Source organism: Neomonachus schauinslandi, chromosome 6, assembly GCF_002201575.2.
Source record: "Neomonachus schauinslandi chromosome 6, ASM220157v2, whole genome shotgun sequence".
NCBI classification, from domain to species: Eukaryota; Metazoa; Chordata; class Mammalia; order Carnivora; family Phocidae; genus Neomonachus; species Neomonachus schauinslandi.
The window spans coordinates 5,693,330-5,720,068 of record NC_058408.1 but is presented as its reverse complement, the minus strand read 5'-3'; the positions used below and the strand labels follow the sequence as shown (position 1 = coordinate 5,720,068).

The window sequence follows — 26,739 nt, the reverse complement described above, 5'->3', positions numbered from 1 at the left end:
ATCATAGGGGTGGATGAGCCACCTGGGTGACTCAGTCTGTTGAGCATCCGACTCCATTTTGGCTCAGATGATGATCTCAGGGTCCTGAGATCAATCCCTGCATCAGGCTCCGCGCTGGGCATGGAGCCTGCCTAAGATTCTCTCTCCCTCTCCCTCCATCCCTCCCCTACCCGACTCACATGCACACACACTCTTGCTCTCTCAAAAAAATAAAATAAAATAAAATGTGACTATCATAGAAAGCCATGAAAACTATACAAGAAAGGAAGTGGCTAAATCCTGAATGTAAGAATGCTGTACAATGAAGCCGTGAGAGAGTCCCAGGAAAACAAAGCCTCTCCAAGGGTGCGCCCACCAAACCCCCAGAGAAGCTGTCAGTCATGTTTTTAACATGCCAGGATGGCTTTCCTGAGAAGGCCACATCCTTCTGGTAAATACAGGAGAATAGCAGGGGCAGGAAGAGTCAGCAATCTCCATGAGGACTCATCCAAAGCTTGGCTTCCTGAGAACTGGTGTTGCAAAACAAAGTGATTGTTTTCTTTGCCATGGGAGGAAAAGGAAGAAGACATGGAAACCAGAAGACCATTTTTAAAGAAGAGTATTCAGTTTTAAGAAGAGGACACTCACCCTACACGCCAAATCTTCCCTCTCCTCCACCTCCTACCCATTACGACCTTTCCAAGATTTTTATCCTTGAAAAGAAACAGGTCAGTCCACACTCCAACCAATACAGTCTTTTTTTTCTAGTATTTTATTATAAAAGTAATATATGGTCTATGTAGGAAAATGAAGAAAGAAGATGAAAATCACCAATAATCCCATCACCCTGAAACATCACTTTTAATATGTTGGCAAATGTTAGTCTGTTTCGACATTCCTGAAATCATATATACCTACATAATTTTCTTAGGTAACCTATAACATAAGCATTTCCCATGTTGCTACGATCTCTTAATAAAAGTAATTTTTATCTGCCATGTGGATGTATGCAGAAGAGTCTTGATGGCGAGAAGTGCTGAGACACAGAAGGAACCAGGACAGTCAGTCATCTGGGACCACATTGTCTGTGACTTTTAGGACAGGGAGGTTCAGGATTCACGCAGATGACTCTGAAAGCGTCCTTCTTCTTCTTTGGAACTGCGGCATCCTCTTGTCCTCCTTAAGGGGAACTCAGGTCAGGCGTCCTGGCCTCTCTGATTCTCTTCCCTGGGTCACAGGCAAGACAACAGAGACTAAAGGTGGTTCTGGTAATCGGAGGCCTCTGCCTCTTCCTCCGGATGCAAGAGAAGTGAGTAGGTGATGGTATTCTCGGCCTAGAGAATGCAGAAGGGAGCACATGAATGAAGGCAACAGAGGAGGAGGGGGAAGGAGGAGATGGCTGGGGTGGCTCACCTCAATTTTGGCAGCCTCTTCAGTATCAGTGACATTGGCTGTGGGCAGAAAGAACAGAGATCAGGGGCGCCCAGGGTGGCTCAGTCAGTTAAGCGTCTGCCTTCCGCTCAGGTCATGATCCCAGGGTCCTGGAATCGAGCCCTGAGTCTGCTTCTCCTTCTCCCTCTGCCCCCACCCCCGGCCCCCACTCATGCTCGCTCTTTCTTAAATAAATAAATAAAATCTTAAAAGACTTTAAGATCAGCCAGGGCGTGGCAGTAGAAGAGGGTCCACCACGCTGCCACGGAGGCCACAGAACGAAGGCCTGAACCAGACATGAAACAAGGCCCTGTAGGCCCAGAGCTCCATTCACCGCCCCAACCCAGCCTCCCCTCCGGGCCACACGGGCAGAGGGAGGCCCTCATCTGTGCTGCATGCTTTTCAGAGAATTGCTGACTTTTTCTAGAAGCCAACCAGCCAGCTTTAGGGATCGGAGATACTGGGGAAGAGATGTGGGGATGTTCAGTATCACAGGGAAGTCAAGTCCAGATTTTTGCCAAGCACGGTCTTCGGGGGAAGAAGACTGGGGGCCGTTTCAGCACTGGCCAGATACAGCACATCCTCGGGGTCACCTTGAAGAATGCTCCATGACATTAAAAGGGAAGAAAGAGCAACAGTGAAAGCAAGGGAGGGAAAGAGGGAAGCAAGCCAACAAGCCAGTACTTTCCCTGGTAAATAGCTAAAACACACCAAATTCCCGCAGGTTTTTTGCCAATAAACTCACTTTGCCAGTGTGAAAAGTAGTCTCACTAACTGCAAAGCAGCATTCCTCAGGCGGGGGGTGGGGGGGGTGGGGGGGGTGAGACAATGCATCTAGTGTCTCCACTCACCCCTGCACACAGAGAGTCTCTGTTTGCCATGCTCCAGATTCTAGAACAAACCACCTCCTGAATTCTCCTTCTAATGCATTTCTCAACAATGCTCGCTGATGGGAAACCGTGAGCCCCTGTGCCTAGTGGTGACATAAGTGATTGTGACATGTATTTGTGCCAGGGGGTAGACAGAGCCAGACCTCCAAGGGGCTGTTCCAGTTGTGTTTGGGCTTTTTTCTAGATCTGGTCTGGCCTGGTGCAGGCTCAGGCCCGCATCCCCGCTTGACGTGGCCAAGAACACAAGGGCCTTGCTCAAAGCACAGCGGGACAAGTGCCATTTTGCTCAAGCTCTCGAATCTGTTGGTTCCGCTCTGAGTCACACTCCAGCCACCTGACGCAGAGTCCTCAAGGGCCTCTTTTTCCTCTGATTCTGTTGTCCAGGAGCCCTTCGAGAAAGTTCCAGGTTCCCTCATGCTCTGGCTTAGCCACAGTCAGGAGGTCGCCTGGGACACTCCTGCTCCCACCTGGGCCAAGGGTTGGACAGTCACTGGCTCCCAGAATGTCAGACCCGGAAGGGCTTTGAGGTCATCAGGCCAATCCACTCATTTCCTCAGGGAGGTGACTGCACCCCACGGTAGGGAACGTGCAAGGTTTCACTGGGTACTGGTGACAAAGCTGGGGCCAGGCCCGTGTTTAATAAACTTACACACGCAGGCATCGGAGCCAAGCTTCGCCCAGCAGTGAAGCCCACGAATGCACCCAGTCCCCTAGAACCTTCTCCAGCCCAGATGTCCTCGTAATGCCCCACCCCTCCCCCATCACTCCCTGAGACAGAGTCCTCAACATGTCCAGGGATCATTCCCTAGGTCTCCCTCTCTTTTCTTAATCCCGTGTGTCTCAGTCTAACCACTCCTGGCCTCTGTCCTGTGTCAGCTCTGCCAAACCCCACAGAAGGACCCAAATGTCTCTGATGTCCTGCGCTGCAAAGGCTCCCAGCATTCCTGGCTCCAAAATTCAGACACAGCCCTCCCCTCTCTATCTGCAACAGGTGGTCCTCTTCCCCTCATCCCCAGTGAGGTCCTCTTTAGGCCCAGGAGTTAGTCTCAGAACCAACCAAGCGATTTGAGCCCCTGCCCTCCTCCCACTGCCCCCCGCCCTCTGCTGTGCTCCCAGCTGAACTCACACAAGCCACTTCCTGCGGGCTCCAATCCACTTTGAGCCCCCAAAACAGGGAGCTGCACTCACCTGGTTCCTCAGGGAGGGTCTCTCCCATTTCCCTGTGCTTGGGGTTTCCTAGGGGAGCTATGAGGGGGCACAGAGGAGGTTAGTAGGGTTATAGGGTGGGGCCTGAGTCCTCAGGCGAGGACCAGGGGCGGGATTGGGTTAGAACCAACAGAGACCTGTCCCCCCAGAGATGCCTCCCCTCCTCCCCATTCCCCGGCTCTCCTGCCCGGGGCCTGCCCAGCCTGTAAAAGGGCCACTGAGTTAACCATGGGAACCCCTGGGGCTGTCAGAAAGGCCACTCGGCTGCATCTTTCTCAGGCTTGCTCTGCCTTTTAAAAAGCTCCTTTTCCTCCCTCTCAGAATCTGTGCATCTCCGTATTTACTTATCGGCAATAACTGAGGGCCTAGCTGTGTACCAAAGTGCCTCGTGAGGTATGAGGAGTAGTCCCTTCTCCTTCTCAGTGGCTGGCAGTCTTCTTTCCTCTTCTTTCTCTGGGTGTCTTTAGACTTTTTCTCCAGCAAGCTAGCTCTCCAGTGCGACGAACTGTGACAATTTGCTTATTAGATTTCTAGGGCACCTCGCCTCCTCTCTCAGCTCCTTCAGGATAGTGCTAAGGGGAAGGAGCTGCTTTCCGAGAGTCGAAGTTCTTCAGGGCGCCCGTCTGTGAACAGACGTTTAGGGACACCGCCTCCCGGCCTGGCAAACCGCGCTAGGCGCAGGGGCAAGGTGGGGGGCAGTGAATGAGCACTATGGTGACTTCCTTCCCGTAGTCTGGCCACCCACTCCGGAGCACAGTTTCCTTCTCTAATGTGGCCTCTGTGGTCTGCATGACGCGGCCCTTACCCATTTGTCTGTCCCGCCTCATCCCTCCTCCCTCCTCCCTGTGCCTTGCAGTTTATGGTTTCAACGCTTCGCACCCTTTACTGCCCCCTCCTCGCGCCTCCCCCAGCGCCTGTCCCAGCCCAGCCACAGTGTTCCTCCTTTCCATGCCTTGGCCCCCACGCCTGTAATGCTCTTCCAGCCCCCTCTGCCTGGCTGACCTCTACCCCTCATGAGAACGGCTCTCTCTCACGTGCTAAGTACTCCGCCCTGGGATGAGCGCTCAGCCACATTCATCCTCACCCAATCCTGCGAGGTAGGTTCTATCAGTGTCCTCATTTCCCAGATGAAGAAATACAGGCACAGAGATACTGAAGAACTCCCCCAAGTCACACAGCTGGTGCGCTGTGGAGCTGAGAGTTAAGCCGTGCGGCCGGCCCGCCACGCGTGTTTTGGTCACTAGATACACCACTGCCTCCTGTGAAAGCGTCTCTAACCGCTCACCCCACGCTGCGTCTCTTGGGCCCGCGTCTCCCGCTCCCCCCATCACAGCCCTGCGACTCTACCATGGCTTTCATCCCACCTAATTCTAATGATTGACTGGTCCTTCTGTCTTCCCCACGGCACCGTGAGCTCCTTGAGAGCAGGGACTGGACTCCTCATCATCCACAGTGCCTAGCACAGGGCTCTACCCATAAGCAAGATTTTCCAAGCCTTGTTGAGTAAATGAATGAATGCGGTGCCTGGGCGGCTCAGTCGGTTAAGCGTCTGCCTTCGGCTCCGGTCGTGATCCCGGGCTCCCTGCTCTGCGGGGAGCCTGCCTCTCTCTCTGTCTCTCATGAATAAATAAAATCTTTTAAAAATGAATGAAAGAATGAATGAATAAAATATGGGGCTACCTCTGAACTATAAGGATTCTCTTGGCCCAAAGAGGAGGGTCCTGGCGATGGTGGGGGTTAGGGCCTTGGCCAAGTAGGAACTGACAGCAAGAGAAACCCAGAGAAGCCACGAACCTGAAGTTTGCTTTTGCCTGAGGCAGAACCAGGCCACGGCAGCGGCGAGGATGGCCACCGCAGCGGTTCCGGCAACCGCAGCCCCAACTGTCATCACCACGGAGGAGTCGCTCCAGCTGGACCCTGAGGGAGACAGACCTCAGGACAGGCAGTAGCCTCCCACCTCCCACGCTCTACCCCAGTGCTGCTCCCCGGGAGCTGCTCTGTGTCCGGGTCCCTTGTCCCTTGTCCCTTATCTGGGTCCTCCCCCAACCTCACCTGCGTGGACCGCACTGCGGCCGGACTCGTGCCTCCCCCCTCACAGGTGTCTCCACTCATCCAATAAAGGCACACTATTGAGTGTGTGGGGGCCGAGCTCGGGGAGAGAAGGAAGGGGACCCGAAGCCTCCCCTAACTGGAGGCACCGCGACTGGATCCCACAAGGCCTTGAACTGTCGGGGACCCGTCATGCCTTGCTTGGGGAGTGAACGGGCATAACATGAGAACTAAGAAGAAATAAGAAAACCTCAGCTCTTGGGAACGTCCGGGAGCTTAAGGAACCCCTGCCCCAGTGCGGGAGCTCTGTTCCATCACTGTCCTTAGGACTGATGGGGCCTGCATTTCAAAGGGCACACAGCCTTTCCCCTGTGACCTGAAGCGGAGGGCCCCAAGCTCTAGCCCCTCCTGCTGCCCACGGCCAATATTTCTCACGGCCCCCATTCCTCCCCGCTTCGCCTCAGTGCCCAAGGGTTTGCCCTCTGGCATTTCTCAGCTCCAAGGAGGCCCGTAGGACCTTAGCCATAATTGCCCATCCCCTGGTCATCATCCTCCCTCCATCTTGGCAGAGTTCCCACCTTGGACAGTGATGGCCACAGGCTGTGAGAAGCGCAGCATCTGCCCTATCATTCCCGTGCAGTGGTAGTCGCCACTGTGGCTGAGGTTTGCTTCTGGGATGAAGAATGTGGAATTCAGAGAAGAAAACTGCTTGGACTTCCCGTCCTGGAAGAATGTGATCTTGTACAGATTCCTGTTCTTCCAGCTGTGGCACCTCAGCACGATGGGCTCCCCTACCTGGAACACCCAGCGAGGGGCCTGGAGCAGCAACCAGTCTGAAAGACACAAAGGGACCCTAGGACCCAGGAGGTCTTGACCCAACTCTGAGACCGTCCTTTCCGGTGGGACACGGTATGTGGAGGGAAGAGCTTAAGCCTGGAATCCAATGGCCCTGGTCTCTAACGCTGGCTCCGTCATTTGGGAGCTCTGTAGTCTTGGGCCTCTTCTGGGCCTTGGATTCCGCCTCTGTGGAAATGGACATAACAATACCAGGCATCTACAGCAGTTCCTGGCACATGGTAGGTGTTCAGGACAGGCTTGTCTTCTCTTTCCTGTCCTGGGAGAAGGCAGCTGAAGCTCTGTCCTGCCCAACAGGACAGAAAGGATACAAGAGAGCCCACGGTGCCGTCCCTTCCTTGGGGGAGGGAGGGGAGAGATCCAGTCTGACCTAGGAGATGACATGTGAGGGGACACAGCAGAGATATGTCTTTTGGGAGAGTAGGAAGTCATGGACGTCCAAGAAGTATTAGCTTATTTGATGTATGTTGGTAAATGTGGAGTTTTACTTCAGCAAGGTCTTTGTCTGACAGCAGCAGCGTCACCTTGGTCTGAAGGTGGGTCATTAGCCTGCTGTGTCCTTTTTCCCTCCCAATGTTCATCCTTTTACTGAGGAAGAAAAAATATTTAGCATTTTTGTTGTATAGGGAATAAAGCCTAAGGTAGACATTTGTACTCCTGACCTCAGCCCACGTGCTCCTTTTCCCTAAAGCTGGAGGATGGAGCAGAGCTGGAATTGGAAAGAGAGGTAGGGTAGAAGACAACAGCAGAATTAGAAGGGGGAACCCGGGTGGCACAGTCGGTGAAGCGTCTGCCTTCGGCTGAGGTCATGATCTTGGGGTCCTGGGATCGAGACCCTGTGGGGCTCCCTGCTCAGCGGGGGGCCTGCTTTTCCTCTCCCTCTGCCCCCATCCCTGACTCATGCTCTCTCTCTCTCTCTCAAAGAAATAAATCAGCCACACATGTTCCCAGCAAGCACCCCCTGCAGCCAACCAGGATGAGGCCAACCAAGTCTCTGCACTGGCTGGTGACGTGACCACGGATGCAGGAGGAGATGCTCAGTACCAATTACAACACAGAGAAAATTCAGCCACGGCTACAGCGGGAAATCCAGGGCCAGAGGGTGGCACCAGGTTTTGCTACTCGGGTGCCACAAGCTAGAAAACCCCACCTCTCTTGTCGGGGAGGCACATCTAGCTTCCACCCATTTCCTTGCCTTACCGTACTGCATATTCCTCCTCTTGGAGAACCGAGACCCTGGCTGGACACTGCACTCCGGGATGAGGCTGAGCCGTCCTGGTTCCCTAGACTGCCTCTCTCATGAGATTGGATTAGGGCAGGTGGGAATGCTGAGAATTGTAAAGCTTTGAAAAAATAAAGTAGAACCCAGAGAAAATGCCCAAATTGCCATGTAGCCCCAGCAACCAATTCCTGCCCTTCTGTTCCCTGTCGAGGTAATCCCCACCACAGAAGACCTACATGGCTGGAATAGCTTTTCTTCCCTGAAGAGTCTCTGCTGGCACCAGGTTATAACCTGGATAATGAGGAGTGTCTGCCTTCGGCTGGTCTGTGCAAGGGGGCCGCCTTAGCTCTCCTTGAGGACATTTATCTTGGTGCAGATCTGGAGAGCAGGGGCCAGCTTCCTGTTTGCGGCACTCATAAGATGTTCTTCAAGTAATCAAAGGGCCTTCCCATCCATCTGGGAGCGAAATGCCCCTGCAGTCTCCTGGAAGCCTTGTAGAGAATCAATAAACACCCACAGCTCCTCCACACCCCAGTGGCGACACAGGGACACGCTCAGGCTCGGTGGGGGGGATGCCCTCCCCTCCTTGCCTTCCTGCAGGGGCAGGGACACCGATGTCAGGCCTCAGGAGCTTCCCTCCGGCCTGTCACTTCCTGTTGTGCGAAGAGAGTGGGGGCGACAGGCCCGCTGTGTGCTTTTGAGGACAATTTAGGCATCCGGGGAGGGAAAGGGACTACATGAAGAGTAACAGTGACAATATTCATCATAGTCGCAGGGTGGCTCTTCTTTACGGAGAAGCTACTTTTTGCCAGAAGCTTTGTAAAATCATCCATCTGTTTAGCAAACATTTATTAAGCCCTGCCCTTGTCAGGGGCTGGAAATGCAAATATAGTTAAAACACAACTTTCAGGGGATGCCTGGGTGGCTCAGTCCATTAAGCATCCAACTCTTAGTTTCAGCTCAGGTCATGACCTCAGGGTTGTGAGATCAAGCCCCATGTAGGGCTCTGTGCTGGGTGTGGAGCCTGCTTGAGATTCTCTCTCTCCCTCTGCCCCTCCCTCCCTCTCTCTCTAATTAAAAAAAAAAAAAAAGATCAAGACAACTTCCAGGTCAAGTTGCATGGAGAGCAAGGGGGCAGGGAAATGCTGATTCCCACCAGGACCTGGGGAGGGAGGCATTAATACCCCCACGAGCAGACAAGGAATCAGATCCAAGCGCAGACAAATCACCATGCTCACACGGCTAGTGGGGTCCAGGCCGAAGACTCAGTTGTGGTCTGTCTATGCTTTGTGACGGCTACAAAAATGGGTTTTTATGTAGTCAGAATTTCTTTCTGCTTCTCTCATACCCTACGTGCTTGTTTGTAGCCTTGTAACCTTCTTGCTCCACCAGGATTGAGGCAAAACAACCTATTCTGAGGAATTTCTTAAGACGGTCCACCACCACCACACACACTAAGCAAAGGGGGCGGGTGAAAAGGGAAGCGAGTGGACGAAAACAGCTTCCAACAACTCACAGCACTGATTCCCAGGAAACAGGCTACCTCCCTTCCCTAAAAACCTCTGCCATGTAAGCAGATTTCATCTTTCCTTGTCCTCCCAGACCCTCCCCAGCCCCTTCCTCCACTGACCGGAAGTCACGTCCAGATGCACAGGGTCACTGAGGCTGGTCTGGTCCGTCTGGCACCTGTACTCCCCGCTGTCCTGTTGTCTGGCCTTAAAACTGTAACTGGACCGGACCAGGGTTGGGATGGAGCTCCCATTATGGAACCACTGGGTGACATGGGCCACAGCGGTGTGGGCCCCCTGGCACTTCAGGGTCACGGGATCCTCCTGGAGCACATTGACCCACGGGGGCTGGAGGTCCAGCACAGCCTTCGGGAGACCTGCTGAGGGGCAGAGAGAAGAGGAAGCAGGAGGAAAGGGGACCCCAAGAGCCTAAGCAGGCCCCCGAATTTCAGATAGTAAAGCACCTCTGGTCCTTCTGAGGACATCAAGAGTGGAACCCGGCCCAGAACTCTTATGTAACTGTAGGTAATTCCTCTTACTCATGTGTCCTACCACAGGGGCCTCCGGGAAGCCAGGTCCGCTCAGGGAGCTTGACGGTTCCTCAGGAAGAGATGGCAAGGTAAGAGACAGGGAGAAGGGGCAAAGCAAGCACTAGAAATATATGTATGCCTCACCAGGGGTCATCTGAAACAGTTCTTTCTTTCCTTTTTTCTTCCTTCCCTTCCTTTCTTTCTTTCCTTTCTTTCCTTCCTCTCCTTTGCTTCCTTCCTTCCTTCCTTCCTTCCTCTTTCTTTCTTTCTTTCTTTCTTTCTTTCTTTCTTTCTCTCTCTCTCTCTCACACACACACACCACATACATAACTTTCTAGAATTCATTTTGTTCCCCTGTAAACTGAGGCATTTTGGATACTAATGGATAAACTCTCTCCAGAGCCGGATGAAGGCATCTGGTGGAGGTATCCAGCATGAGTTAGACATCAGGTTTCTGTTCTGACCTGATGTCAATCTTGGTCCCTTAGAATAGACCTAGCCTCACAGCCAAGTACAGAGGAGTCTCTGTGGCCTCAGAAGGATAAAGAAAGAGAAAGGCTGGAGGGCCAGTCTAGGGAGCCCTGGCTTCAGTGCCCCAGGGAGAGCCCCCCCCCGGGGGAGCCCTGGGAGGCGGGGAGCTGATTGGTATAGAGAAAGAAGTGCCCTGCAGAATTTACTTGACAAAGCTGCAGTCAGTGATCTCTCCTCCTAGTTCTGAACAGGAAAACAGGCCCTGAAGCCCTCAGATACATGCAAAGTGGGGGATTTACCAACACAGGGAGATAACCTAAGCACATGATGGGATTTTGCGTGCAGCTGAGACTAAAAATGTCTGGGCTTTTGATTTTACTGAGAGAGAGGATGAGTTATTTTCTGTGACAATATCTGTGATTTCTCATCCTAACAGAACCAGAAGGGTTAAGCACCTGTGCGCCATGGAGGCCTATCCTCGGCTTCCCCGGGAGGAGGGGAAAGAGAAAGGAGAGAGGGAGAGAGGGCGGGGCATCTCCTTCCTGGCCCGACCTAGGTACTGGGTTGCTGGTGCATTCAGGGCACCTCCGGGTGCTCAGGGTGCTGGGAGCACAGGAAGAGCGTAGCTGGGGGAGGGAGAGGATGTGGTACTTACCAGGTGTCCCAGCGACTGGAGCTGTAAGAGAGAAAGCAAAGATCAGCCCAGAGTTTAGATTTGACGATTCATCATTACAAGAATCACTTCCAAAAAAAAAAAAATCCCTTCCATGCAAATCCCCTTAACTCCTTTGCCCTTCCCTGTCTCTGTTATTTCCATCCTCTTATGCATCACCAATTCCCCCTTCTCAGCTGGACCTTTCCCATCAAAAGAAGCATATTCCAAGATCTTTCGTTCAAAAAAAAAAAAAAAATCTTCTCACTTGATCCCATATATAATTCCAAAATTATTTCTCTGCTCCCTTTCATAGGCAGATTTCTTTCTTTTTTTAAGATTTTATTTATTTATTTGACAGAGAGACACAGCCAGAGAGGGAACACAGCAGGGGGAGTGGGAGAGGGAGAAGCAGGTTTCCTGCCGAGCAGGGAGCCCGATGCGGGGCTCGATCCCAAGACCCTGGGATCATGACCTGAGCCAAGGGCAAATGCTTAACCACTGAGCCACCCAGGGGCCCCAATAACCAGATTTCTCAATTTTTTTTCTACATGGGCTATGCTCATTTCTACTCCTTCCATTCACTGTTTCATTCTCCACAATTTGGACTCTGCCTTCACCAATCCACTACAACTTTCCTCTCTTATTCTTTCCCAGGTAAGTGCACATCTTCACCATCTCCCCAGTTACTCGTGCCTGAAAGCTATAAGTCACCTTTATCCCCCTCTCTCCCAAGCCCCGTCCCCCTTCACCTCAGTGAATCTTGTTGATTCTGCTTCCGACTCAGGCCTTGAGTCCATCCACTTTGCTTCATGCTCATGGCTGCCATGCTAGTTTAAGTCACCACCAGCTTTCTCCGCCTCCTAACTCCTCTCCTCATTCCTTTGTCCCCCACCATCCACTTTCCACAGAAAAGTTAGAGTTTTTTGTTTTTGTTTTTTTAATATCAGGTCCAATAATATCACTCCCCATCTTAGAAGCCTTCAAGGACCTTCCTTTGCTCTTTTTTTTTTTAAATTTTATTTATTTGAGAGAGAGAATGAGAGAGAGAGAGAGAGCACATGAGAGGGGGGAGGGTCAGAGGGAGAAGCAGACTCCCTGCTGAACAGGGAGCCTGATGCGAGACTCGATCCCAGGACTCCAGGATCATGACCTGAGCCGAAGGCAGTCGCTTAACCAACTGAGCCACCCAGGCACCCTTCCTTTGCTCTTGAAATAAAAGTACACCTTTACGAGGCCACACAGGACAGGACAAGGGCCCTGGTCACCTCTCCTGCCTCATCTCAAGCCCATCTTCCCCTACTCATGGAGCTCCCATAACATGAGCCCTCTTTAAGTTCTTCACACTTGGGGATTTTGTGTATGCGGATCCCTCCTCTAGACCTGTTTCCTTTATCTCTTCAAACAGCTAGATCCTTGCGGAGCTCAAAGTCCCAGCTCAAGTGTCACCTCCTCAGTAAACGCTTTCCATATCATCCTGTTTATCATTCTCTCTTCTTCCCCACAAAGGCTATTCTTATCACAGTATCCTGTTTATATCTTCATGGCCCTTTCTAATTTGTATTTATGCCTGTGTGTCTGTTTATTTGTTGTTTAGATCTCCCAGAAGATCTAAGAGGGCAGTAGCCATAACAATTTTATTTGCCAGTGCTCTGGAAATCACTTATTGAATGAGTCTAGGTGCGAGATAAGAGGGGCCACAGTTGTATTGATAATAGGAAGTGAAGAAGATATGCACACGAGAGAAATTTTTTTTAAGATTTTATTTATTTGTTTGAGAGAGAAAGAGTGAGAGAGAGAGAGAACTCGAGCTGGGTGGGGGGCAGAGGGAGAGGGAGAAGCAGACTCCTCACTGAGCAGGGAGCCTGACTTGATCCCAGGACTCCAGGATCATGACCTGAGCTTAACCGACTGAGCCATCCTGGCGCCCCCACATGAGAGAAATTTAAGAGGCAAAACTGGGGGAAGCTGGCACTTGATGAGAGCGGGAATAAAGTAAGTGGATGGCTAGGGAAAATGTTACTTGTGCTCACACAAATATAAATGTTAGGAAGAGGAGTACATTTGCAATGGGAAGATGATAAGTTGAGTTTGAATATGTTTTGTTTCTGAACCGGCATATCAATGTGGAGGTGTCCAACCAGCAGGTGGAAACACGAAATTGTAGCTGACGTAAGCAAGAAAGACAGGTTTGGAAGCTGTTGACATGGAAGTGATAGCTAAAAACCAGAGTGTTGGATTGGCAAGAGGGACAGCGCAGTAGGGGAGCAAATAAAGAAGTAGAACCTAAGAGGAGGGGAAGAGGAGAAATAAGAAAGAAATGAGAAGAATGGAGAGAAGTCATTAGCCATTTATTCATTCCACGCTCAACAAATGGTCATGAATACACACTCAATAGAGTCATTGTAAGGGAGACAAAGACCTTATGCTTTAGGTCAGGAAGGCTGTCTGTCTTGTTCATTGGTAAATCTCCAAGTCCTAGAACAGGGTCTGTTCATGCATTTATTTAATGTTTAAACAAGGCAGTTTGTGGAATCTGTAGAAAGCAGGAAATGCAGTGTCCACATTGCCTGGCTGTAGAGGAAGATCCACTTGGGGGCAATGGGAATGTGGTGAAGAGGGTGGAATGGGGGCCTTAGTTGGTAGGTAATGGAGCAGTCCTGGAGGCATTTCTGAAGTGCAGTGACTCAGCTGCACTTGAAGATGTCATGGCCTCGGTGTGCAGCACAGATTCAGAGGAGAGGAGACAGGAGCAGTCGAGATGGGGTCAGAGGCTGTTGTCAAAGCTGGGTTATTGAGGGATGAAGACCTAAATATGGTGGTCCAAATAAGAATGGGGAAAATGGAGCAAATCCTTGGTGACTTAGCAAAAGGACAAATGGAAGAAAAGATCAAGTCTTGCCCAGAAGTCTTGCCCGGGTGACTGGTACATTGGCAGCACCAACAGCAGAGATGGAGAAGCATCTCATCTCTCCAGGCCTGAGCTTCCCCACGTGAAAAATGAGATAGTCTAATGCTCCTTTCACATGTTATTCTACTTCAGTCCATTTTATCCTGCTCATGAAGGAATACTCTCTCTTCCTCACCTCTGCTTCCTATCCCGGTATCATTCAACATTGAGGGCCTAGGACTCCCAGAGATGACCAGATTTTATCATCAGTCATAACACCTAACTCCAGAGTGGCTACATGTCTTCCTCTGGGGCTATCCTAAGGGTTTTTTGAGGGTGGAAGCTCTAGGAATTGAGCTTGGGGAGACCATCTTACCAATAGGGCTCCCCTAGCTGGCCTCCCTAGACTTCCTCCCACCTGGCATCATCAGTCCCTGCCCCTCCATCTTCGCCTAGGACCCTGACTTTCTCCCTGATCACAACCAGGACCTATCCGCATGTGTGTGTGTACAAGGAAGCATGGGTGATTTCTCCGGTCCTACAATTGGCGATTCCAGAATTGCCCAGGTTGTGTGTTCTCTGAAACCCTGTTCCCTGGATAACCCAGACCCTCTTTGCTTCTTCCCAGGGAAATCTGACACATAAACAGAACAAGCTTCTGCTGCCTGACAGAGAATGTCTACTGCCCCTCCGCCAAGTGTCTTATTGCTTCTTCCCCACCCCTAATCTAAGACAGCAGTAGCCCTTCCACCTAAGATTTGGTCCCTGTGAAACACAAATTTTTAAGGAAGGAAAACACCCTGGCCACTAGGTCACTAGACTTTCCTTAGAGCAGGTTCAGATGTAGGTGGTGGCAGAACATCAGGGACCTGGCTGCCCTGTGATATTGGGCAAAGACACTAAAAATTAAAACAAGAACTCTGCCAATTTTATCATTTGCCAAGACCAGTAAGATTGTCAGAGTCTGATCTTCATCAGCCTGCTTCACCCTCCTCATTTTCTTGAATGCTTCCCATGCTACCCCTCATCCTTGCCAAAGCTCAGCCTGACCCGGGGAAGCAGCAGCTGAGTTAGGAAAGTGCACCTGCCTCTGTCCTTCATGAGGACGCCGACTCACCCAAGAATAGCAGAGCTGTCCACAGCAGCATGTCACCCAGAGGATGGCAGGGCACGCAATCAGCCGGGTCACTATCGGCAGCAGGGATGGGGAGGAATGAGGGGATCCGCATCACTCGCTGGCTCACGTTGGCCCCAGCAGCACCAGTGTGGCCGGCAGAGACTTCTCTTGAGACTTGACAGATTCCACCCGAGAGGACAGACCAATTCTGAAGTCCAAAAGAGGAAGTGAAAAGAAATGTTGTTTTATCATAGGCTCCTCCCCTTCACCCTTTTTCCTCTCAACTGTTCCCTCCCAGAAGATTCAGAGCTTCCCAGAATGGGTCTGGCTTAGCCCAATTCCAAATTCACAGAAATTTTAGAAACTGGGAAACAACGTCTTCCTCTTCTTTTGGGACACAGCTAGGCTCAACCTCTGGGAGTAAGAGGGGAATGGTCACCCCAATCCAGCTCAGAACCTCCTATCTGTTCCTATCTCTTTAGAAAAGGCAACGGAGCAGAATGTACAGCCAGTCTTCTCTGACTTCTAGCTCCATTTGGAGGCCCAGATGCTCCTGAAACTGATGATGGTGGTCTTGAGGCCACCCACCATCATTTGATTTTCTTTGTTATCATGATCTCTGACTTACTCCTAGATTGTGGAGCAAGAACAAGGATGTGTGTCAGGGTGGCACTAAGGTGGTTACACTCATTCTCTTATTCCCCTCTGGCATTCATTCTTTTTTTTTTTTCTTAAGATTTATGTATTTATTTATTTGAGAGAGAGCACACACTCACGTATGTGCACTTGCAGGGGGAAGGGGAAAGGCAGAGGAGAGGGATACAAGAAGACTCCGCACCGAACGCAAAGCCAGACATGGGACTTCATCTCACAACCCTGAGATCATGACCTGAGCCAAAATCAAGAGTTGGATGCCCAACTGACTGAGCCACCCAGGCACCCCTGGCCTTCATTCTTTTGTTTGTTCCTTCAACAGAACACCAACTTGTGCCCTGGTTCTTTATCTTTACCATCTTCAATTCCGTCACTGTTCCTATCACCATGGCGAAGGAGCTTGGGCCTTGGAGCTATATAAGTCTAGTTTTGAACACCAGCTCAGATTGCTTGTCTATAAAAATGAAGGTAATCATGCCTACCCTTCAGGCAGGATTTCTCAGCCTCAGTATTTTTGACATTTTGGGCCAAATAGTTCTCATTGTGAAGAACTATCCTGTACATTGTAGAATGATTAGGAGCATCTCTGGCCCCACCCTAGATGCCAGTGGCACCCCTACTTGTGAAAATAAAAATTTCTAGACATCGACAAATGCTCTCTCAAAGGCAAAATTGCCCCTGGTTGAGAATCACTGCACTCAAGGTTTCTGGAAAAGAAAAGAAAATTCGAGTACTAGCAAAGTGCCTGGTGCATCATGCGTATCCAATGAAGGCTTGTTTCCTTTTCCTGCTTTCTGTCATCATCCTCATCACCGTTTGTTCACCCTCAACATCCCCAGAACATAAAATGCTCTTCTTGGGGCCCCTTCCTGGGGCCTCTTTCCCAAATGCCCTCACAGGAAACAAGCTGTAAGACTCAAGGAAATAACACTGTAAAATCTCTTCTCATACCCATAATCTTCAGAAATCCTCAGCCCATCAGCCACAGGTTTTTATTACTGGCCTCATTCAATGCCCCTACCCCAATCCACTTCCAGCCCTTATCTGATTTTTAGGTGAACTTCTTGACCAGTGACAAGACTCCAATGATCTGACATCAATACTTCAAAAATATCATTAGAAACTGGTAAAGTTAACTTGTATATCAAGTGGAAGCCCCACTGCCAGTGGCCTGGCCCATGTCACAAAATCTAAACCTAAGTCAGCTTGCACTTACAGGAAACACCTGTCAAGGAAACCTCACATACACCATCACAATCTTCCAACTCAGCTTTAGCTAGCTTACCTTATCCTAAAAAATAGGACCTGCTGACCTCATAGGGAAATCCCCAACCTTCTAGCCAATCAAGCTATTTTCTAGTTGCCTCTTCCATTACTCTATAAAACTCATTTTTCCATCAAATCCCTCAGGAAGAGTTCTCCACTATTTGTGAGGCACTGTGCTCTGCCAATCCATGGAATGTTTTCCCTTAAATAAAGGACATCAAACTTGTTATTAAAAAATTGTTTTAGTTTTGTCATTTGGCAATGAGGATGGGATCCCAAGACCATTGCTGAAGATTCTGGGGTTGGTGCCTAGATGCATGTGAAGGGCCTCACAGAGCTATTTTGGTTTGCTACCTCTTTGGTTGCTTTCTGGATCTCTGGTGAACTTCTTTTGGATTGAGCTCTGCCTGCATCATATGCTGAGCTCTTTGAGTTTGTTTGTTCTAATCCTTCCAGGTGGAAAACTGGGGCATGAGAGACTGGATTTTTCACAGTGAGACCTAGTAGGCTACAACATTTGGGTTTGGAGCCCACCTCATCTTCAAGGTAAGTGTCTTTTGGAGGTACTGATAGGTTTCTGGGACTGTGCTCAGGCAGCCTAAAACAGTAAGTCTCGTTGAATTAGGGAGGATTATTTCAACAAGGGAAAATAATGGGTCCTCCTCAACCAAAAGAAAGCATGATGGCAGCCATTAGGGGACTCACAAAGCCTCAAGGCAAGTCCACAGCATAAACAACTGGAGGACATGGGGAAATAAATGAAGACAAGATATTTGGACTTTTTTGACTAACAGCACATCAAAATCTAAATAGGCACAAGTCAGACTATTCAAGTCCATTCAAGGGGCACCTGGCTGGTTCAGTCGGTAGAGCATGCAACCCTTGATCTTGGGGTTGTAAGTTTGAGCCCCATGTTGGGTGTAGAGATTACCTAAAAATAAAATCTTAAAAAAAAATAAAATCCTTTTGAGTGTCTGCCACTATAAAGAAATATTCTTGTAGCGGAGAGGTGTATATTCTTGTGAAAGGGATAATAGATCTATTGCTAATGAGAATCTTGGAAGCCAAAACCACAAAATTAGTAGGAATGGGTCAAAGACTTAAAGCTGTTAGAGCACTTACCACCCAAATCTAAGATACCCATGCTAGGATATGTTGGTCATGGAACAGGTTAGATTGACACTAGGTTCCCTGGCAACCCAAGAAAATTCCCAAGCAGTGATGTACACTGTAAAACACTGCACAATCCTCAACCCTGTGGCACATCTCTCTTAGTTACTAATCTGACTCTGTGAGACATAAGGCTTAACTAAAGAAATGGGATCCTCAATTTTCAAAGGATCAAGCATGTCACCTTCCAGCGTACCTGCTTAGTTGATGTCTAAGAACCATGGTCCTGGAAGCTGTAGACATCTATAAAAATGGCAAAATCTTATTAAGACAAGCTAGAATTACAGTGGCTATTATGGGAAACATTCTAGTTTGACAAGATCATTCATTTAAGAAGTGCACTTGAAAGTAAGGTTTCCAATTCAAACGAACATAATGGGCTACCTATTTTAATTGGTATGAAGAAGCTTCCAAAAGTCTTCAAGGTTCCAAAACTTGGAATAACTTCATTGAAAGATTTACTGCAAAAGGCTAATGAAAAGTGAAAGACACAAGAGGTACCTAAAACAAAAGACTGGGACCAACATGACTCCCACTATTTCCCTCTATCCTTTTTAACTTGAGTACTCACAGTCTGCTAGTCTTCTATCTGAATTGTCTTTCCACTCTGAAAAGACTACAAGACCATAAACACAAGTCAGCCAAGTTAGTAGCCTTACAGACACCTCCATATCTACCCTCAGACAAGGGCCTCCATATAAGCCCCTCTGAGGGTTGACAGGACTCAGGAATTCTCCAGCAAATTACTACCTGTTATTCTCTTAAACAGCCAAGGGGAAACTAAAATTAAATTTGTGGAAAACCTTTCCAAATTCTGATAGATAATGGAGCTACACTTTACTTCAAACCCCTCTCATTCTAGAACCTGCAGATGGGATCTTGGAAACTGGCGAAAACTGGCAAGAGTGAGAGTTCTTTTTTTTTTAATTTTTTTTTTATTATTATTATGTTATGTTAATCACCATACATCATTAGTTTTTGATGGAGTGTTCCATGATTCATTGTTTGCATATAACACCCAGTGCTCCATGCAGAACGTGCCCTCTTTAATACCCATCACCAGGCCAACCCATCCTCCTACCCCCCTCCCCTCTAGAACCCTCAGTTTATTTTTCAGAGTCCATCATAAGAGTGAGAGTTCTTATCAGAGTCAGCTCTCCCACATCTCTGCAGTGCCTGGTCGGGAGAGGAAAATAAAATTTCCCATTGTCTTTTCCTTTCTAAATTCAGACTAATGAATTTGGTTTGTGGGTACCCATTGTCAATTCTTTCTCTCCCAGGAACACCTACTGCCTTCTTATTTGTCTTGTTTTGTGTCCTGAGAACTTGATGCGGCAACAGTCAGGTTGGAGACCCCCAAAATATGGCTAGCCAGAAATATGGGTTTTTTTAAAGGATTGCCCTTCAACATCATTCAGGCTGCAACCTAATTCTTTGAGGAATTAAAAACAGCTGTTTTGTCTTATGAGTTGACTCTTTATAAGAACAGAAATGCAGCTCTACAAGCAATTCAAAGCCCACTTACCCTTTTTGCCAATTCCAAAACCACTTGTATTCATTTCAAAAGGCTTGTGGTATTGTCAAATTCTGGATTTAGGGAATGGAAGTCCTTCTTGGAGGAACTTGCACTCTTCCCCTGTGCTTTTGAAATATAAACATATTACCCACTCTTCTCTAGGAACTCCTATCCAGTCTATCTCTTTGAAATTCAAACTTTATGTAGCTAATTCATTTTTTGTTTGTTTGTTTTTTGTTTTTTAGTTTCAGAGCTAGAATTTAGTGATTCATCAGTTACATATAACACCCAGTGATCATTGCATCAAGTGCCCTCCTTAATGCCCATCACCCAATTATCCTTTCCCAACCCCACCTCCCCTCCAGCAACCCTCAGTTTGTTTCCTAGAGTTCAGCATCTCTTGTGGTTTGCCTTCCTCTCAATTTTCATCTTATTTTATTTTTCCTTCCCTTGCCCTATGTTCATCTGTTTTGTTTCTTAAATTCTACATGAGTGAAATAATATGATAATTGTCTTTCTCTGATTGACTTATTTCACTTAACATAATACCCTCTGGTTCCATCCATGTCATTGCAACTGGCAAGATTTCATTCTTTTTGATGGCTGAGTAATATTCTATTGTATATATACACAACATCTTCTTTATCTATTCATCTATCGATGGACATATGGGCTCTATTTCCATAGTTTGGCTATGAAGGACATTGCTGCTATAAACATTGGGGTGCAGGTGCCCCTTCTGATCACTATGTTTGTATCCTAGCAGTGCTATTGCAGTCATAGGATAGCTCTATTTTTAAGTTTCTGAGGAACCACCATACTGTTTTTCCAGAGTGGCTGCACCAGTTTGCATTTAGGGATATAATTCTTATCAGGAAAAAAAAAAAAAGGAAAGGCTATTTGGAAACTAGACAAATGAAAAATCTTTAAAGTTTTCACAAATATTAATAAAAAATTTACACTATCTGAGCAGTTAACCTTAACTTATTCCATCTACCAGAAAAACAATTTGGATCCAAGTGTTTTTTAAATTCCACACATGAATGAAATCATATGATAATTTTTGCTTTATTATAGCTGCCTCATGTCTGAAATTTTAAAATAAAAGTTATGAAATCTCTGGTTGCATCTATCTGTAGGTCTATATATGTATGCATGATATAAATGTGTGATTTTTTTTCCTACCTCCAGATGGTATTGCCAAAATTAATTTGTAAAAAGAGCTCTATTTAAGTGGTTTAAAAAAAATTAAGCATTTGTATAAGTATGCTCTCAGAAATATAGAAATGAACCCAAATGTTTTTCAAGCTCACATGATTTAGGATAATCTTCGGTAAATAAAAGCTAGTTTAAATTTATTGATTTAATTTAAATGAGCACGTCTTTAGAATTAGCAACATTAAATATAATACTTCTACTGAGGTTTATTAAAAATCACATGAGCTCATTTTATCTCATCTATCATCTTATAGAATTTGTCAGCAGGAAAGATAAGTTCAGATGATGGTTAGCTGTTTAATGTCCCATGAATTTTTCATGAGTAATCTCAACATAATTATTAAGGACAAGTATATTAAATAGATGTAAGTAAGATAAAAGTTTATAAATGAACTTTTCAATAATAATTATGCTTTGTGGTACATCTATTTTTTTTATTTTATTATGTTATGTTAATCACCATACATGACATCATTATATGCATTATGGTACATCTACTTAAAAATAGATTCCAGGGTGCCTGGGTGGCTCAGTCAGTTAAGTGCCGACCTTTGGTTTCAGCTCAGGCTATGATCTCAGGGTCATGATCTCAGGACTGTGAGACTGAGCCCCTCGTCGAGCCCCTCATCAGGTTCTGTGTTCAGTGTAGAGTATGCTTGTCCCTCTCCATCCCCCCACTTGCACTCACTCTCTCTTTCTCTCAAATAAATAAATAAAATTAAAAAAAAATAGTTTCGGGGTGCCTGGGTGGCTCAGTTGGTTAAGCGACTGCCTTCGGCTCAGGTCATGATCCTGGAGTCCCAGGATTGAGTCCCGCATGGGTCTCCCTGCTCGGCGGGAAGCCTGCTTCAACCTCTGACCCTCCCCCCTCTCATGTGCTCTCTCTCTCTCATTCTCTCTCTTTCAAATAAATAAATAAAATTAAAAAAAAAATCGGGGCGCCTGGGTGGCTCAGTTGGTTAAGTGACTGCCTTCGGCTCAGGTCATGATCCTGGAGTCCCGGGATCAAGTCCCGCATCGGGCTCCGTGCTCGGCAGGGAGTCTGCTTCTCCCTCTGACCCTCCTCCCTCTCATGCTCTCTGTCTCTCATTCTCTCTCTCTCAAATAAATAAATAAAATCTTTAAAAAAAAAAAAGAAAAATTAAAAAAAAAATAGTTTCCAAAATCTTTTTGGTAACTTGAAATTTTAATGTTATACTAAGATATGTTAAATGATAGGTATTTGTTAACTAGATCATTTCCAAATAAAATAAAATACTGAAATATTAATTACGGAACATAGGTTTATCCACTTTTGGCTTCCTTTTAGAGAGTAAATAAAGATATCTGGGCGCCACATTGAAAACATTTACTATGAGGAAGAATACACTGCTAGAAACTATGAAATGTATTTGTAAATTTGCTAATTCACAGAATGCTAGTCTAACAATCCCCAATTGTTTACTTCTTAGTTTTTACTAAAAATTAAGGATTCTGAGGGTTATGCATTCTAATATATGTAATAATATTACTAAAAATAATAAGGGAAACATCTCTATGCAAGGAATGTAGGATATGTTTTTGGTAAGAAGTATGAGATATGGAGATGTATTTTGTTAAGGGAAAAAGAGGGTAATTTTGTCCTAAAGTAAAATAATTGTTCCAGAATGAGAAAGAGGAAAAAATCAGACAAAATTTAAATGGATACAAAAAGTTATAGAATGCTTGTGGAAAAGGAATCTTGGGAAAGTAATTTTAGATGTGGTCAAGCTGTCAAAGATTGGAATGGGTCTACTTAAGGTTTTGGGGTGTTTTTTTTTAAGAATTTTAATTTAAAAAATATACTGATGCAAAATTAGAATTTGGTTTTCTCCTTGTTACTGGCTCTGGAGATCCCAAACAGACCAGGTCTGACCACTCGCCACTGAAAAAAATCCAAAGACAGAGGGAGAAGCAGTGATTAAACAAAAAAGGAATTTATTTCACTGAGGCCACAACCAGGAAGACAGTAGAAGAATGTCTCAAAGACTGTCTCCAAAGTGCTGAAAATACTTCCAGATTTATATAAGAAAACTGTGAGACAAATGTCAGTGAGTACATGTAAGTGGGCAGTAAAGGTCATGTTGATCATTATCTTGGGGTCAGTCATGGCCAGGGTCTTGCTGGCTCAGAGCAGTCCTTATTGCTTGAGGTGTAGTTTAGGTTCCCATTAAGGGATGCTTTGCCCACAGGGTCTTTTGCCTGAGTTGAGTTAAGCTGAAAGAAGACTTTAATCAATTAGAAAGTTTGAGGTCCAATATCCCTGATGAACGTGGATGCAAAAATTCTCACAAAGATTCTAGCCAATAGGATCCAACAGTACATTAAAAGGATTATTCCCCATGACCAAGTGGGATTTATTTCTGGGCTCCAAGGTTGGTACAACATCCACAAATACATCAACATGATACACTACATTAATAAAAGAAAGGACAAGAACCATATGATCTTCTCAATAGATGCAGAAAAAGCATTTGACAAAGTAGAGCATCCTTTCTTGATTAAAATTCTTCACAGTGTAGGGATAGAGGAAACATACCTCAATATCATAAAAGCCATATGCAAAAAGCCCACAGCAAATATCATTCTCAATTATATTGAAAAAATGAGAGCTTTTCCCCTAAGGCCAAGAACACAGCAGGGATGTCCACTGTCGCCACTGCTATTCAACATAGTATTAGAAGTCCTAGCCTCAGAAATCAGAAAACAAAAAGGCATCTGAATCGGCAAAGAAGAAGTCAAACTCTCACTCTTTGCGGATGATATGATACTCTATGTGGAAAACCCTAAAGACTCCACCCCAAAATTGCTAGAACTCATACAGGAATTCAGCAAAGTGGCAGGATATAAAATCAATGCACAGAAATCAGTTGCATTTCTATACACTAACAATGAGACAGAAGAAAGAGAAAATAAGGAGTCAATCCCATTTACAATTGCACCAATAACTGTAAGATACCTAGGAATAAACCTAACCAAAGAGGCAAAGGATCTGGACTCTGAAAACTACACAACACTCATGAAAGAAATAGAGGAAGACTCAAAGAAATGGAAAAATGTTCCATGCTCATGGATTGAACGAACACACATTGTTAAAATGTCTATGCTACCTAGAGCAATCTATACATTCAATGCAATCCTTACCAAAATACCATCAACTTTTTTCACAGAGGTAGAACAAATAATTCTAAAATTTGTATGGAACCAGAAAAGACCCCAAATAGCCAAAGGAATGTTGAAAAAGAAAAGCAAAGCTGGTGGCATCACAATGCCGGACTTCAAGCTGTATTACAAAGCTGTAATCAAGACCGTATGGTACCAGCACAAAAATGGACACATAGATCAATGCAACACAATAGAGAGCCCAGAAATGGACCCTCAACTCTATGGTCAACTAATCTTCAACAAAGCAAGAAAGAATATCCAATGGAAAAAAGACAGTCTCTTCAACAAATGGTGTTGAGAAAATTGGACAATCACATGCCAAAGAATGAAACTGGGCCATTTTCTTACATCATACACAAAAATAGACTCAAAATGGATGAAAGACTTAAATGTGAGATAGGAATCCATCAAAATCTTGAGGAGAACAGAGGCAGCAACCTCTTCAACCTCAGCCACAGAAACTTCTTGCAAGACATGTCTCCGAAGGCAAGGGAAACAAAGGCAAAAATGAGCTACTGGGACTTCATCAAGATAAAAAGCTTCTGCACAGCAAAGGAAACAGTCAACAAAACCAAAAGACAACTGACAGAATGGGAGAAGATATTTGCAAATGACTTATCAGATAAAAGGCTAGTATCTAAAATCTATAAAGAACTTACCAAACTCAACACCCGAAGAACAAATAATCCAATGAAGAAATGGGCAGAAGGATGAACAAACATTTCTCCAAAGAAGACATCCAAATGGCCAACAGACACATGAAAAAATACTCAACATCACTCAGCATCAGGGAAATACAAATCAAAACCTCAGTAAGATACCACCTCACACCAGTCAGAATGGCCAAAATTAACAAGTCAGGAAATGACAGATGTTAGCGAGGATGCAGAGAAAGGGGAATCCTCTTATACTGTTGGTGGGAATGCAAGCTGGTGCAGCCACTCTGGAAAACAGTATGGAGATTCCTCAAAAAGTTAAAAATAGAGCTACCTTGCAACCCAGCAATTGCACTACTAGGTATCTACCCCAAAGATACAAATGTAGTTATCCGAAGGGGTACGTGCACCCAATGTTTATAGCAGCAATGTCCACAATAGCCAAACTACGGAAAGAGCTGAGATGTCCATGGACAGATGAATGGATAAAGATGATGTGGTGTGTATATATATATATATACACAGTGGAATATTACTCAGCCATCAGAAAGGATGAATACTTACTATTTACATTGACGTGGATAGAACTGGAAGGTATTATGCTAAGCGAAATAAGTCAATCAGAGAAAGACAATTATCATATGATTTCACTTATATGTGGAATTTAAGAAATAAAACAGAGGATCATAGGGGAAGGGAGGGAAAAATAAAACAAGACAAAATCAGAGAGGGAGACAAACCATAAGACTCTTAATCATGGGAAACAAACTGAGGGTTGCTGGAGGGGAGTGGGGGGTAACTGGGTGATGGATATTAAGGAGGGCACGTTGATGCAATGAGCACTGGGTATTCTATAAGACTGATGAATCACTGAACTCTACCTCTGAAACTAATAATACACTATATGTTAATTGAGTTTAAATTTAAAAAAAAAGAAAGTTTGAGGTCAAAATGGAGGTGGCTGAAGGCCTCTTTCAGAAGGACAAAATTTTCTTGTACTATTGGTCTGCTCTTTTTTTTAATTGAAGTATAGTTGACACACAATGTTGTATTAGTTTCAGGTATACAACATAGTGATCTGTACAATTCTGTACTACACTATGCTCACCACAAATGGAAGTATCATCAGTCACTATACAACACTATTACAATACCATTGACTATATTCCCTATGCTGTACCTTTCATACCCATAACTTATTCATTCCATAGCTGGAAGCCTGTACCTCCCACTTCCTTTCCCCCATTTTGCCTAACCCCACCACCCCCGCAGCCTCTGGCAACCACCAGTTTGTTCTCTGTATTTATGGGTCTGTTTCTGCTGTTTGTTTGTTCATTTGTTTTGTTTTTTAGATTCTACTTATAATTGAAATCATATGATATTTTTGTTTGACTTATTTCACTTAGTATATCCTCTAGGTCCATCCATATTGGTCTGTTCTTGATAAGAGATTGTGAAAGTTTCTCTTTTTTTAACCTTCTGGGTAATCTACCTGGAAAACAAAGATTTTGTGTCTTACCAAATAGTTTCCTGTGCTTCATGTTGTCTTTTATCAGGTCTTTGATTACTTAAGAAAACCCAGTCTTCTCAATATTAAAAGAGCTAAGTTTTGCTCACAACTATGTAACCTTTCATATTTGATTTAAAATGATCTGTGATTTTATTTAGTCAAATGTTCCAATCTTTTGCCATTTTGACAACTTTCTTAAATCAAATTCTAAATAGAGTCTTTTTTATTTCAGAGTAACTTTGAGATTTCCTAAAGGGTCCCTGGAAACCTCAAAGGATTTATCACCTTGTGAAGGAGAGATATTAAATTAATTAGGTGTATTTGGTATGTTAAATTATGTGGGAAGCATTGTAAAATAAGAAATGATGATAAGCCTTTGCAGGTTTTATGTGTGTGGATATATGTTACTGATTTAGGATTCCAGAAATTGTTTAAAGGTTCTAGAAATTTGTCAATACTCTCATTGTCCAATTATTATCCTAAATTATTTTTTTGCCACAGAAATAACTACATTTTCTTATCGAATGAACTCTCATCAGATCTTTACCCATGGACATTTTGAAATCTCTTGTCATTTACCGGCTATCATAGTTTTAATCTGATGCCTTTGTTACTGAGCCACTAACATTGTCACATGGTCACAGCTGCTAACTCAAAGAATGAACGAGTAAGCCCTGGTGCACCACCCTGGCCACCTGCTCCAACCAGTGAAATCCTGAAGCCACTAGACAAATCAAAATCATAGTTTCTGGCTGGGTTTGCCAAC

At 45.7% G+C, this 26,739-nt stretch overlaps 1 protein-coding gene across 2 annotated transcripts; it reads right to left on the bottom strand.

Annotated features, from left to right (window-relative positions):
* Nucleotides 1-734: 734 nt before the first annotated feature.
* FCGR2B (Fc fragment of IgG receptor IIb) lies at nucleotides 735-14,983 on the bottom strand. Of its 2 annotated transcripts, none has more exons than XM_021698438.1 (7): nucleotides 14,801-14,983; nucleotides 10,797-10,817; nucleotides 9,263-9,520; nucleotides 6,134-6,388; nucleotides 5,301-5,423; nucleotides 1,393-1,430; nucleotides 735-1,313 (listed from the first exon to the last, which is right to left on the bottom strand). In XM_021698438.1, exons 1-7 carry the CDS (start codon nucleotides 14,910-14,912, stop codon nucleotides 1,233-1,235), a joined length of 888 nt encoding a protein of 295 aa, XP_021554113.1. In that variant the 5' UTR covers nucleotides 14,913-14,983; the 3' UTR covers nucleotides 735-1,232. The 2 variants fall into 2 exon arrangements, with proteins under 2 accessions (XP_021554113.1, XP_044772234.1); XM_044916299.1 differs by having other exon boundaries at nucleotides 1,181-1,313; nucleotides 9,263-9,517.
* Between the last annotated feature and the right edge of the window lie 11,756 nt (nucleotides 14,984-26,739).

Bases quoted from the DNA above. Each gene is read 5' to 3' on its own strand.
- FCGR2B (XM_021698438.1), bottom strand. From the start codon at position 14,912: ATGCGGATCCCCTCATTCCTCCCCATCCCTGCTGCCGATAGTGACCCG. The intron at 9,521-10,796 runs GTAAGTACCACA...TCTGCCCCTCAG, and splicing joins TCCAGTCGCTGGGACACCTG to CAGGTCTCCCGAAGGCTGTG. The intron at 1,431-5,300 runs GTTCGTGGCTTC...TTCTGCCCACAG, and splicing joins CAGGCAAAAGCAAACTTCAG to CCAATGTCACTGATACTGAA.